General features: G+C 35.8%; 2 protein-coding genes across 2 annotated transcripts; one reads left to right on the top strand and one right to left on the bottom strand.

Moving 5' to 3' along the window:
• Window positions 1-2,554: 2,554 nt before the first annotated feature.
• Window positions 2,555-11,324, bottom strand: NAEGRDRAFT_51419 (uncharacterized protein; the record flags this gene model as incomplete). Its single annotated transcript, XM_002673738.1, has 5 exons — window positions 2,555-3,381; window positions 4,463-5,629; window positions 6,174-7,256; window positions 8,519-11,110; window positions 11,231-11,324. The coding sequence occupies 5 exons, from the start codon at window positions 11,322-11,324 to the stop codon at window positions 2,555-2,557; spliced, it is 5,763 nt and encodes a 1,920-aa protein (XP_002673784.1).
• A 377-nt stretch (window positions 11,325-11,701) lies between these two features.
• Window positions 11,702-13,045, top strand: NAEGRDRAFT_80848 (Sel1 domain protein repeat-containing protein; the record flags this gene model as incomplete). Its single annotated transcript, XM_002673819.1, has 1 exon — window positions 11,702-13,045. The coding sequence occupies one exon, from the start codon at window positions 11,702-11,704 to the stop codon at window positions 12,914-12,916; it is 1,215 nt and encodes a 404-aa protein (XP_002673865.1). The 3' UTR covers window positions 12,917-13,045.
• Window positions 13,046-13,289: the final 244 nt, after the last annotated feature.

Below are 13,289 nucleotides of genomic sequence, written 5' to 3'. Positions count from 1 at the left end.
ATGTACACACCAGTATATCGATGATCTTGATGTATTCCGATACAAGACTTACGATACAACATGTAATAATTAAATAAATACTCAGTATATTGATGGAAAACAAATAAAAGGTGTAAGTATATTGATGGAAAACACTAGTTTATTGTTGGTTGCTCCAATCGTGGTTATTGATGAAACCTCCAAAATGACCATACTATTGAAGAAAGTAGGGATGAGTATGGTGTATGTAAATCCATACCAATGAAGACAAGAATCCAATCCCCAAAATTGACCCCACATAAATTGTTACCATTCTGAACAAGATGTGTAGAGTTTGATGAAAAATCGACTTTGAGCCAAATAAAAATAATTTTAAAGAGTAAACTTGCGGAATACTATTTAAATACTATTAGAACAACAAATTAACCTGTTCTAAAAACATCCGAGATGTATTTATTGCTTTGAAATTTGACCAAGGATGATGATATTAAATTTCTTGATGATGATTAAAATTTCAAACAATAAAATTACTATTCTACTATTGATGGATATCCAAAGATGATGTACATTGAATATTTGTACAACACTTCCAAATAATCATGATATCAATCCCTCCTCATATCATGAAGTGAGGAATCATATTTATATGAAGAATAACCTCAGGATAATTCTCAAGATTTCAAAATCCTAAATACACAAAACAACACTAAAACATGATTAGAGAATCAACCATTGATTATGTACATGTAACTAGTCTAGCTTACATCAACAAATATGGTGTAGGTGATGTGAAATTTAATGAAAAACAGCAAAATCCAAATCTTCATGATTTCAACGAAACAAGACGAAATAATTTATATAGTACATCTACAATAATACTAATAAAAGTTTATTAATGTTTCAAGATGATTGGCTGTGTACTTTTGGCATGGATCATGATTGGTGACCATGAATAACCCGAAGTTGGCAAAAACACAAAATGATAAAAATCTGATAATAAATATATTGTTTATTATGTATTTGAATAGTAGTGACGAAAGACATTTTTCAAGTTGGTGAAGTACATGTTGAGATATGGTATATGTACATGTTGAAAATATACATGAACCTATCATCATGATAACCAATAGGAAAATATTCGGAAGTAATTTTACCTGATGGAATCGACCATGCTGAACAATACTAGATTGAAAGTTTTCCAAATTATCATATAAATCTGGCGGTGATGATGATTTTAGTGAAAATATTGAATTTCACTAAAATATTATTATTATCAGATTTATTTCCACAAATATTACTATTATAATGATGGTAAATAACAATGATGATGGTTGGTAGTTGTTCCGATGATGATGTACCAACTTGAATTTTTCCAAATAATAAAATTATTTCCAAATCATGATGAACAATTAAATTCCAAAAATTACTATTAATACTACTATTTAAATGATGATGAGATGATGTGGTGAAATTCTTGGAGTTAATAGATGTGAAACTACTCCAAGAATCAACAGAGTCGTGATGGACTTACTTGTTGTCAATATTTTTGAAATATTTTTCTAAGTTCTTGTTGATTATAACTAAGGATCGGTATGTCCAAAGATATTTTTCGCATAGCTCAATTATGCGAACAGTTTTTTTTCGCCTATAACATCAGGTATTGAAATGATGAAGATAATCAGCAATGATGAGATGAAGATTTTTTTTTCAACATAATGTATTCAAGTTGGTGATGGTAGTGGTACATGTATGTTTGATAATAAATATGATGTTTATTATCTATTTAAATAGTAGTACTAAAAGACAAGATTCAAGTTGGTGAAGTACATGTTGAGTTATGATATGTACTTTTTCAAAATTCACAATGTACCTAACCCTATCATAACTTGACCAAAATTGATAAGAGAAAGTTCTCATACCTACTATTGACCATTCCGAACAATACTACATTGACAGTTTTCCAACTTGTTCAGTAGATTCAGCAGTGATGATGAATTTAGTGAAAATTTTGACATTTCAACCAAAAACATCAAAATTAATTTCCACAAATACTATTATTATTTGGATGGAAAACAATAATGATGATGGTTGGTGAATGATCCGATGATGGAACACCAACTTGAGATTTTCCATCATGAAAAATAAATTCTAACTTCATGATGATAATCCACCAATAAAAATTTCTACTATTACTACTATTTAGATGATGTTGAGATGATGATGTGAAAGTTTGGTGCTTTCATTATGTAAAACCACTCCTAGAATCATCATGTACATAGAGGACCATTTGTTGAATATTTTTTGGTGTTCAAATTGATTGGTATTAATTTTCTAAAAAAATACAACAATATATAAATATATAGAGCAATGATTATTTCAGCATCTATTCTTCACCAAACATCATTCATCAATTTAATAATATAGTACTTGTGGAAGTAATATTTGTGGAAGTAATATGCAAAGACTTCACCAGTATTACTAAATATAAATTGTAATATTTATTAACGTCTCTTGTATCGTAAAGACCTGAGAGACGAGGTCTACAACCAGTAAGTTTCGGTTCAGCGTTTAAGTGTTATGGGTTGATGCTAAGTGGTTGGTTAGACTGAGCTTGCCTGTGGTAGGCAGAGAGGTATTTCCTGTTAATAGTGAAGCTTGCATTGGGACGGTTGTACCACACTGAGTTCTTGTAGCAATTTTCCAAATAAATAGCTAGTGCTTTGTAGACTTCTAGGGCCACATTCTTAGGTATTCTTTTGCGCTTAGACCAGTTAAGCCAGTCATTACGGGAGCAACGACCATCAAATTCTATCCTAAGTTGAGAGGATTCTGAGATATCAGGAGGGAAACGAATCTTGTTAAGGCTAAATTTCTGGGAGATAGCGTCCCATGTGGCATACAGTTCATCCTTTTCAGGATTGCATTTGGGACAAGTTTGGAATACGTGGGTCCAATCTTCCTTGACATTACATTTGTCACAAATACTGTCGTTACCTAGTAAAATTGAGTGGTGGAGATTAAAGTAGAGGAGTCTTTGCTGATAATAAGACAAGAGAGAGTTTCTCCAGAAGGAGAGAGTGCAATTATGCCAATTATAGTCATTGTCTAATTGGCCCAACTTATTAATAATTTTCTTGGATCGCTGAGTTTCAATGATAGCATTTCTAAGGTTGGAGACAGGCTTGTGATTGGTACGGTTACACAAGACCCATCCATTATCTGTGGATTTGAAGTAATATTTCAGATCTTTCATTGTAGCGGCAGTATTTTTCCACAGTGAATCTGTAGTTTCACCCTTGAGCGCCTTATTTATCATGGCTCTTGCGATTTTTTGGGTGATAGGAGAGGTAGAATTGACAAACCTACAGACAGATGCCATCCTTTCCACGTGACTAATATCAACTGGAGATGAAAGCCCAAGTCCACCCTGGGATTTATCACCATATATAACGGCTTTAGAGAGCCTGTTGTCACATCCAATTCTTTTCTTAATAATTCCACTAATTTTGACTTCCAATTTTTCCAATAGTGAAAGTGGAATAGCATCTACGCTTGAGAGGTATCTAGGTACAGAAAGCACCTTAGATAATATTACGTTCCTCATTGGACCGAGTCTCAAGTGTTTTGGTCTGAAATTTAGTAATCTGGATTCAACTTTTAAGAGAACCTTATCATCGGAGGGAGACCAAGACATGTTATTAATAAAGGAGGCACCCAGATACTCTAACGGATTATTCTTAGAACTATTAATGTTAGTACCATTTAGGTAAACTTTTGCTCGAGATCTGAGGCCAGATGCAGTGATACCAAATACTTTGCACTTGTGAGTGGCGAAGTGCAACCCTAGCTGTAGGGCTATTGAGTTTAATACAGTAAGTATATTGGTTAATTCCGAAGCTGATTCAGAAAGAACCAAGATATCGTCTGCATATAGAAGGAGAACTACTTTTTCTCCGCAAATGGAAGCTCCTTGATATGAATCAATCACTGAAGTAACAGTGTTAAAGTATTGATTGAACACAAGAGGGCTAATAGGATCCCCTTGTGGGACTCCAAACCTTGCTTCAAAAGCTGGTGATGTTGAGCCATTAGCAAGCACTTTGATTCTGTGCCCCGTAACCATTTTCATAACAAGATTGGTTACTGACTCATTAAAACCTATCCTGGGAAGGATAGATTTCAACTTGCTATGGACCACACTTCCATATGCATTCTTAATATCGAGGGTGCACATGAATAATGGTTTCTTTGTTTTTCTATATTCGGAAATGATAGACTTGACCACCACGAGCTGGTCAGTAGTTGAGGCAAGGCGTTTGAAGCCTTTGGGCTGAGTGAATCACTTTTTCCTCGTCCACCTTGTTCATGAGGTGGTAGTTAACATAGGAAGAAAAAATTCTATAAATAATAGGGAGAACAACAATAGGTCTGAAGTCAGAGAGTGATTTGGGATTCGAGTTTTTAGGTAAGGGAAGTAGCAGACCTGCTTTCCAAGAATCAGGGATGGGGTTACCATCAACAAGGATTTTGTTAAAGATTGAACACACTGTAAGGAGAGCATCTTCATTCATAGATTTGAAAACAATCATTGGCACCTTATCACTACCAGGCATTGAGTGTTTCATCCGGCTAACCACATTCGCAAGCAAACCTGGGTTAGCAGGTGGGACCCTAAATTCTGCAAGTTTGGGGTGTCCTGTGATTAATTTCTCATCCAAATTAGAGTCTCCGAGTGCAGTATTGAACATCTTTTCAAAGTGTTCCGTGACTTGAGTTGGATCAGAGATTTTAAACACAGAGCTAGAGTTACGCTCCGATTTAAACGCGTATCTATAAGGAACACTACTTTTAAGGTTATTAACTGCCTTTTTGAAGGCCTCTTTTCTAGCTTTAAGAGCACTGAGGATAACGTTCTGTTGTTTCTTCACCACATCTTTATAGGCTACAGTTGCATTATCTACACCAACAGTAGCCATAAATTCCTTGGCTATCTTATTCGGTCGGTTAGACCATTTAGCCTTTTGGAGAGCCCTCCGAATACGCTCTAAATCTCTATATTCTTTAATATCAGTAATCAAAGGAGATTTCCTAATCGGCGAATGATACTGAGAGCACAGCTCAGTTAAGAAGGATTGAAGATCTTTTCCTGAAAAGGAAGCAATCTTTGAATTGATGCAGTCTAGATTCTCAGTAAACGCTTTGTTATTGAATTTAGACATATAGAAAACCTCCTCAAATTTAGCAGTGCTCTCCAAATCGAATAATTGAAACTCAGCACAGACCATTTTGTGTTGAAGAAACATTTCAACATCCCACAGTTGGCTGGAGAGTAGGGAGCTAACAATATGATCTGGTCTGGTAGAATATGGCTTCTTGCTACCTCTACTAGACTTAAAAGAGGGGCGAGTCGGACATGGAACAAGATCATTCAGGTTAAATACTTGTAACCATTCATTGAAGGCGCTCGCTTTCCTCTTCTCCGAGCCAAACAAGGTGTTGATATTAAGGTCACCCATTATAATAACATGTTCCGAGTGAAACATAGCTTCCAGTAAATACTCTGAGAGCTTAGTTAAGATGTTCTGGAATTCACTACTATACTTTTGCACACCGTACCAATTAATGATGTTGACAACACCATAATCAGTTTCTAATTTTAAACATGAAACTCTGCCTGAAACTAGCACTTCAAAAGAAATTACCTTTCAATGCAGAGTACCTTTGATAATAGTGAGGATTCCGGCTGCCTTATCATTTGGACTACATGGAGTTCCATAAATCTTGCAAGGGGAAAAGAACTTAGCAGCCTTACTAACATTATCCTTGAACACGCTGGAGTCCCAGTGCGATTCTTGGATGTTAATAACATCAAGCCTCTCGTTCTTGATGTGGTGAAGAAGAATGGCCTGTTTGTCGATTGAAAAGGACGAGAGGTTGCAACTGGCCATTCTAAGGTGATGTTTAATTGTCCTCCTCTGAGAGTTCACTTTTATCTACAGCCATACATGGGGAATCGGCTGCCTTAGTAGTGGAAACTCTCAGATTCACGTTTCGAAGAACAATAGCAGACTTAAAAGGACTGCCTAGTTTTTTCTTTTTCCTAATAGAAACAGACTTCTTTCTTGGAGTTTGGAATAAACTGTTTTTCCTATCCAAATCCAAGTCGTCATCTACTGTTTGGGAAACGAACTTACTTATTCCTCCCTCGTTAGAGTTGACTCCATCTATAGACTTTTGAAGGGCCTGAATTTGAGAGCTGATTGAAAATTCGGAGTCTGATCTGTCCTTTTTGAGTTTGTTTAAATCCATTTTAAAACTATTTAATAGAGTTTCGACATCTTTTTTCTTTAAGGAGAGATCACTGTGAAGGGATTTGATTTCACTAGAAAAGTCAGACTTGACTTTCTCTACAGCAGACTGGATGGATTCTTTAAGCTTGTTAATATTTTCATTAATGTCCGTCATTGAGTCATTAAGATGTTTCATACGTGAGCCGTTGTTTTTCAATTCCCCATCCATAAAGGATTTGAAGTCAGAAAGATCCTTGCCAACATTGGTGGTTTTGATATTAACTTGATTCATATCATTTTTAAAATCTTCTTTGTTCACCAATTTCTCCAAATTAGATTTCAAAGCGGAGTTCTCTTCCTCTAAGCTCTTCACGCAGGATTCAAGAGTTTTCACTCTTTTCTCCAACATTTCGAGACTTGAATTGGTGGCAAGGTGCTTCAGGTCAACAGCAGTACCTTTGGTGGCAGTTTCTTGGATAAGCTCTTTCACTCTGGTCATAAGAGAAGGTTTGTTTTTTCTGGGATTGAAGGAAAGATTATTTACAACAATACCACCAACATATAACAATTTAGAAATAGTAGCAGATTTGAGATCCTCCCGATTGACACTAACAGCCTTTACAGCAAGTTCATGGCTGATGAAGTAGACAAATGCCACACTTTTGACATCCGAGGTCAATTGAACACCATAAACACTATTTAAATCAATGTTAAAGTGCTCAAGCACCTGCTGTTGATTACTCCCTTCAGGAAAACCTGCCAGAAGGACCCTAAACCTACGCTTGTAGGAAGGGAAGGAGTGATGTACGAGAGTATCGGCTTTTGACTTCGTCTTCGGAATGCTAGCAGGTTTGCTAGGAGACTTGCTGGCACCTGTTTTGCCAGGAGACTTGGTTGGAGACTTGCTACCAGATGACTTGGTAGGAGTAGCTTGAGTAGATGAAGCGGCATCGGAATTAGAGGCAGAACCATTCTTCCTTGGAGTGGCTGGTTCCGGTTGTTGTTGTAGTTTTTTACGTCTAGACATTTTTTTTTAACCCCCTTCACCAGTATTACTAAATATTTTCATCATATTATTATGAAGATTATTTATTGCTCGGAGGTGGTTTAACAAGTTTATAACATTAAGAAAGCAGCCAAAATTGACAATACTAGTATCAATGAATATCTAACCATCAATGATCCAGAAAGTTGTTCGTAATTAACTGGTGGTAATGAAATTGAAACTTTTTCAATTGATTTTCCTAATGCATCAGTAGTTGAGATACTTCCAATAGCAGCAACAGTTGTAACTGTATCTGGATTCTTGACTTGTCCTAAACTAATAGAAAGTTTGCCAACAACAACTTCAGAAGCAACAGTTCCAGAAATTGTATTGTCATTAACTTGAACATTGGAAATTGCAATTTCAGCACCATTGATATCAGTAACAGAAATAGTAGATGCTAAAATGGATCTTCTCCTCTCATCAACATTAGAAATAACATAACCATCTGGTAAAGAGAGGGTAATCGAACCACCTTTTGGAATTGGATTAGAAATCTTTACAAGAACTGTCATTGCACCAACACCACCGGGCAGTGTATTACCTCCAGAAGAACCAGCTATTGAAGTAAAATCGACAGAAGTAGCAACTGATTTTGCTGAATTAATGTTGGCTGTTACAAATGCAGTATAGCTGGATAGTGGTGTCAAATCATTTGAAATAGTGTACACAGTTTCAGAAATTAAGGATTTAGAAACAACTTGAGCACCAAATGCATTCATAACAGTCAAAGTATAAGTCAATGGGTTTGATGACCTAGTAGTTGAAGCAGTCCATGAGAATGTTGCTCCTGACGAAGTAATATCTGAAACCTTCAAATTAGTTGGTGGATTTACAGTGATTGAGGGAGAAGGACCAGCATAATCAATCAATCCAGTCATTGAAATTGTTCCAGAAGAAATTGAATAAGAGGATTCAAGCCAATTAGGCCAAACATCATGAACTGTACTAAATGATGGAAGACAAATCTTGAAATCGTTTGATGATTTCTTTGTTCTTCCCGTAGAATAATCCATTGCATCACCAATTTGAGAATAGAAATTAGAAATATTATCATTAACACAACTAGTGTTATCATTGTATCTCAATATACGATCAAACTGATTGACCTTCAAATCATGTAATGGATTGACACATTTAATGCCATCTCCACAATCACTATCAGAATTACATGTTTGGATATTTAGTAATTGTTTGCACATACTTCCTTCACAGAAAACATAAAAGTTTGGTAAACTTTCTGGATTTGCAGTACATCTTGAAGTATGGAAATGGATATTGACTTGTCCATCAAATAATGAATTCAAATTGGTATATGTAACTCCACAACCTTTAGCTTCATAATTATCATATGTACAAGTTGATGGTATTTTCATGTTCAAAGAAGTTGGTACAATTTTAAGTAATATTTGCATTGGAGAAATAGTCCAAGAATCAGCTGAGAATGAATTTGAATTTTGTGTGAAAAGTGCCATCCATGCTTTGACATTGTAAGGTTGGATCAATACTCTTCTCAAATCATCACCCCATCCAGAGCTACATGAAAACAACGAGTTCACTACGCTTTCCAGTGTTGCTAAACCTGCATTGATATTTGGTGTGTGAACTGTCATTAAGGGACCTAATTGAAAAACTCCATTACAATCATATTTCATAAGCAGAGAATACTTGCTAGAATCAATATTTGAGAATAATGGGTCAGTTGGAAGCGAAAGTGAAGCAGTCTTCTTTGCATTTTCAATAGCACTTGAACCATCACTTAAAATACCATTCCAAGATGAAATTGTTGAAATGGAATAGGTGCAATCACCACGAGTGGAAATTTTACAATCTGCCCCAATATTACCACTATAGCATTTGCAAACACCTTCTGTAGAACTGATTGTTGCATCTTCCATATTGGATGTGCTTGCTATACAAGCACCACGGCCCCCACATGCAAGGTAGTTAAAAGCTGGGTAACCATTACAAGTAACTGGTTTATCACATAACTCTCCTGTGAATTCAACATCACATAAACACGTACCGTTTACACCAAAAGAAGTGCATTTTCCATGTTGACATTTTGGGCATGTGATTGTATTTTCGCAATTAATACCATTGAAACCTTCATCACAATCACAATAACCATGAGTATCTGTTCTGGAAACTGATTTACATTTTCCATGTCCACTGCATACTCTTGAATCGGTACTATTGTAAGCACCACAAACAACTGGAATAGAACATGACTCACCAACATAACCAGATTCACAACTACAGAAAGTAATAATAGATTCTTCGAGGTAATAGCTAAAACAATCACCATGTCCAGAACAAACAGATGCATTGTTATGTGCAATTCCATAACAAGTGTGAGGTTCATCACAAACTGGTCCAGAAAATCCATAACTGCAGTAGCAAAAGCCTTTACCGTCACTAGCAACCCTGCACCAACCATTTTTACACATTGTGCAGTTATAGGTGAATTCACAATTAGAACCATAGTAAGCTTCATCTTTGTGCCAAATATTACAACTGCATTCACCACTTCCCATACAATCACCATGCCCTGAACAAACTGTGTAGTTAAATGCGGGAACACCATTACAAGTAGAATGGCTATCACACAGTGCTCCATAATATCCATAGTAACATTGGCACCACCCTACACCATCATTATCAACAGCACAATACCCATGTTGACAATTTGGACAACTGGTTTCACAATTAGAGCCACTGTAACTTGCTTTACAAACACAAACTGCTCCTCCATTCACAATAGTACATAAACCATGACCACTGCAAACGTTTCGATCAGTAGATTTGTATCCATTACATATAACTTCTTTTGAACACGAAGCACCAGTAAAACCTTCATTGCAAGAGCAGTAACCAATTTCACCATAATCAAGAAAACAACGACCACGCCCTGAACACACATTTGGAGAGTTTGACAAAATGCCATTACAATAATAAGTTAATGGAGCTGATCTTGCATTGTTGGTAATTTCTTCACTCAATGGTGTTACTGTTGTAATTTTCTTTGGATTATTAGATTCAGCTTGTTGAGATAATTGGGTTAGGTTTGCAATAGTTTCAGAAGGAGTGAAAGATCTGGTATTGGAACATGAAGCACTAATTGAGCTAGATCCAAGACTTATAATCGGTTCAATTTTAGGACCGCAAACCTTAATTGAGGAATATTTCTTTGAACTTGTTTGTCCCCAATGATTAACCATAACTGTTTTCATCAAACTTTCAACCAATTGCTCTGGAGATTTACAAGTTTCGAATTGATTATAAAGACCTGTCATCACAAATACTCTATTCCAAGAATCATATCTTGTATATTCTCGATTGGCAAGGTCCCAACAAGTTAAACCGTTTCCACCACAATCAGAATCTCGTTGACAAGGATACCCTATCAAGTCACAGTCATTTCCTTTACAGTGGAGTGAAAAATATGGAATACGTTTGGCAATTCCAAATCCAACACGGTTAGCATCTGTTTCAGCAGGACATGCAGCAAAAGCAGCTTGAATTTGAATACTGCCTATTCCTAATGCAAATAAACAAGGACTTCCATTAGAAACATCAGCCAAATTACATGAAGATATTGATTTCAAATGGGAGCTAATCTTTATCCAGCTCGATTGTTTTGGACAGGTATTATCAAGTGTAGGATGATCATTCATTAAATTATAAACCAATCCTTCAAGTCCTCCTAGGTATTGCCTTTGGAAATTTCGCTCCGAAATATTTGGACATTTACATTGTTTAACTCGGCTTTTAACTTGTTCAATACCATAATTGACTGAAGAATATACAATCCCAAGGTCTATATTACTCTCAAAGACAGATCCTTTTAATAACCTCAAGTATCCATTGCCTTAATAGGAATTAAATCAACAACCAAAAGACAAGAAAAACTTACATGAGAGTGACGCAATTTCACGCTGATGTGATGATACTAAAAGATGCATCATTATAAGAATAAGAATTGTTGCCGCCGATGAGGTTGAAGCCATTTTTTTTGGGTTACAGCTTCATTACAGCCCTATTTGGCTAATGTGTAAATTGCTGGTGCGAATTTGCATTGTTGGTGTGAAGAGTCAAATCTTATTTTCCTAGCGATGCCATGATGAACACACGAGGAATTTGTGTAAGGTGCCTTATTAATAAAAATTATCAACCTTCTTCAAGAATTAGGAGTCTGTCCAGCATGCCATCCTCTCAAACTTCTATTGATCATCATCACAATCAGCAAAAAAGAGAATTGTTGAATATAGCTTATTTCCGAGATATAAATACGATCGATCATGGTGGTTGAATTAATTTTACATTTAATATATAAAATAGATTATTTTCCATCCGATAGTAAATAATAGTGTATTTATTAAAAAAAATGGAACAACATCACGATGATGATCCCATGAGCGAAGCACTCTCACTCAATGCAATGGAAACGGATTTAAACGAATTGAATCTCGAGGATTTAATTACTCTATTCGAAAAGAGTGAGAATGATCCGAACTTACAACCCGAACTTGTAATTGAATTAATAGCAGTAATTGGTGATAGATATGAATCCGAAAATAATAAACAGAAGGAATTTGAATGGAGACTTAAAGGAGCTGAGAAAGGATGTCCTGAATTTCAATCAATTGTTGGAAGGATGTATGATGATGGTAATGGAGTGGAAGAGAATGTGGAAAAAGCTTTTTATTGGCTCAAAAAAGCTGCCGAAGGTGAAGAATTGGATTCTCAGATACTTCTTGGGTGGTTTTATGAAAGTGGAAGAGGAGTTGAAGAAAATCAAGAGATGGCATTATATTGGTATAAAAAAGCAGCTGATAATGGATCTGTGGATGCAATTTATAGATGTGGAAATGTTTATTACATGGGTGATGATTATTCAAATGCATTGAGTTGGTTTTGGAAAGGAAATGCATTAGGTGATGCTCAATCAATGGAAAAAATTGGATTAATGTATAGACATGGCTTTGGATTAAAACGAGATTTGAAGAAAGCATTCGAATATTTTGAAAATTCTGCTGACTTGGGATGTATTGATGGAATTTTCAGAGTTGGTTATGCTTTCCACAGTGGTGAGGGTGTTAAATTGGATTATTCAGAGGCAATGGAATATTATTTGGATGCTGCAGAGATGGGAGATGCCTTGGCAAAAAATAATATTGCAGACATGTATTTGAAAGGTCAAGGAGTTCAACAAAATTTCCAAACAGCTCTCAAGTGGATCAAAGAAGCGATGGAACAAGGTAATTTCGATAGTATTGCAACCTATGGAGAAATGCTTTGTAATGGAAATGGTGTGGAACAAGATTACAATAAGGCATTTGACCATTTTAAAAGATCATCAGATAGTGGATATTGTGAATTTGCACATTTTCTGCTTGGAAGGATGTATGAGAATGGATGGGGTTGTGAAAAGGATATCAATAAGGCTTACGTATTATATTTGAGAGGTGCCAAAGAAGGAGATGCTGATGCCATCACTAGATTGGAAACTCCATTCAAGAAAGCGTTATTTACGAAATCGTCCCCTCTATTTGATACAGTGATATTAACGGTGGATGAAGATAGGTCTAAAATAATTTAAGTATTGGAGAGCGAGAAAAAGTGAGAAAAAGAAACAACAATCATTCCAAGTAACATTGCTGATAACAACACATGAAAGATATAGAAATTAGATAAAAAGTTACCACATTCAATTTTGTATTGGAATAAGATTTTGTTGAGCTTGTTGTCTTCTTTGAGCCAAAAGTCTTCTAATCAATTCAATGTTTGGAGTTGGTTTGGCGATAGATGGAGCTTGTGGATTGGTTGCGATATTGATATCAATGTTTTGAATATTCATTGCTCCATTTGCTGATTGTGGTCTTTGAGCTACTGAAGCTGTTGGAGTGTTAACAATAGTTGGTTGTGGAGTAATTTGTGGCTTGATCACAACTGGTGAAGTGGTCATTGCGACA

This window comes from Naegleria gruberi (genome assembly GCF_000004985.1).
Source record: "Naegleria gruberi genomic scaffold NAEGRscaffold_44, whole genome shotgun sequence".
NCBI classification, from domain to species: domain Eukaryota; phylum Heterolobosea; class Eutetramitea; order Acrasida; family Naegleriidae; genus Naegleria; species Naegleria gruberi.
This window is presented reverse-complemented; position numbering and strand designations above follow the sequence as displayed.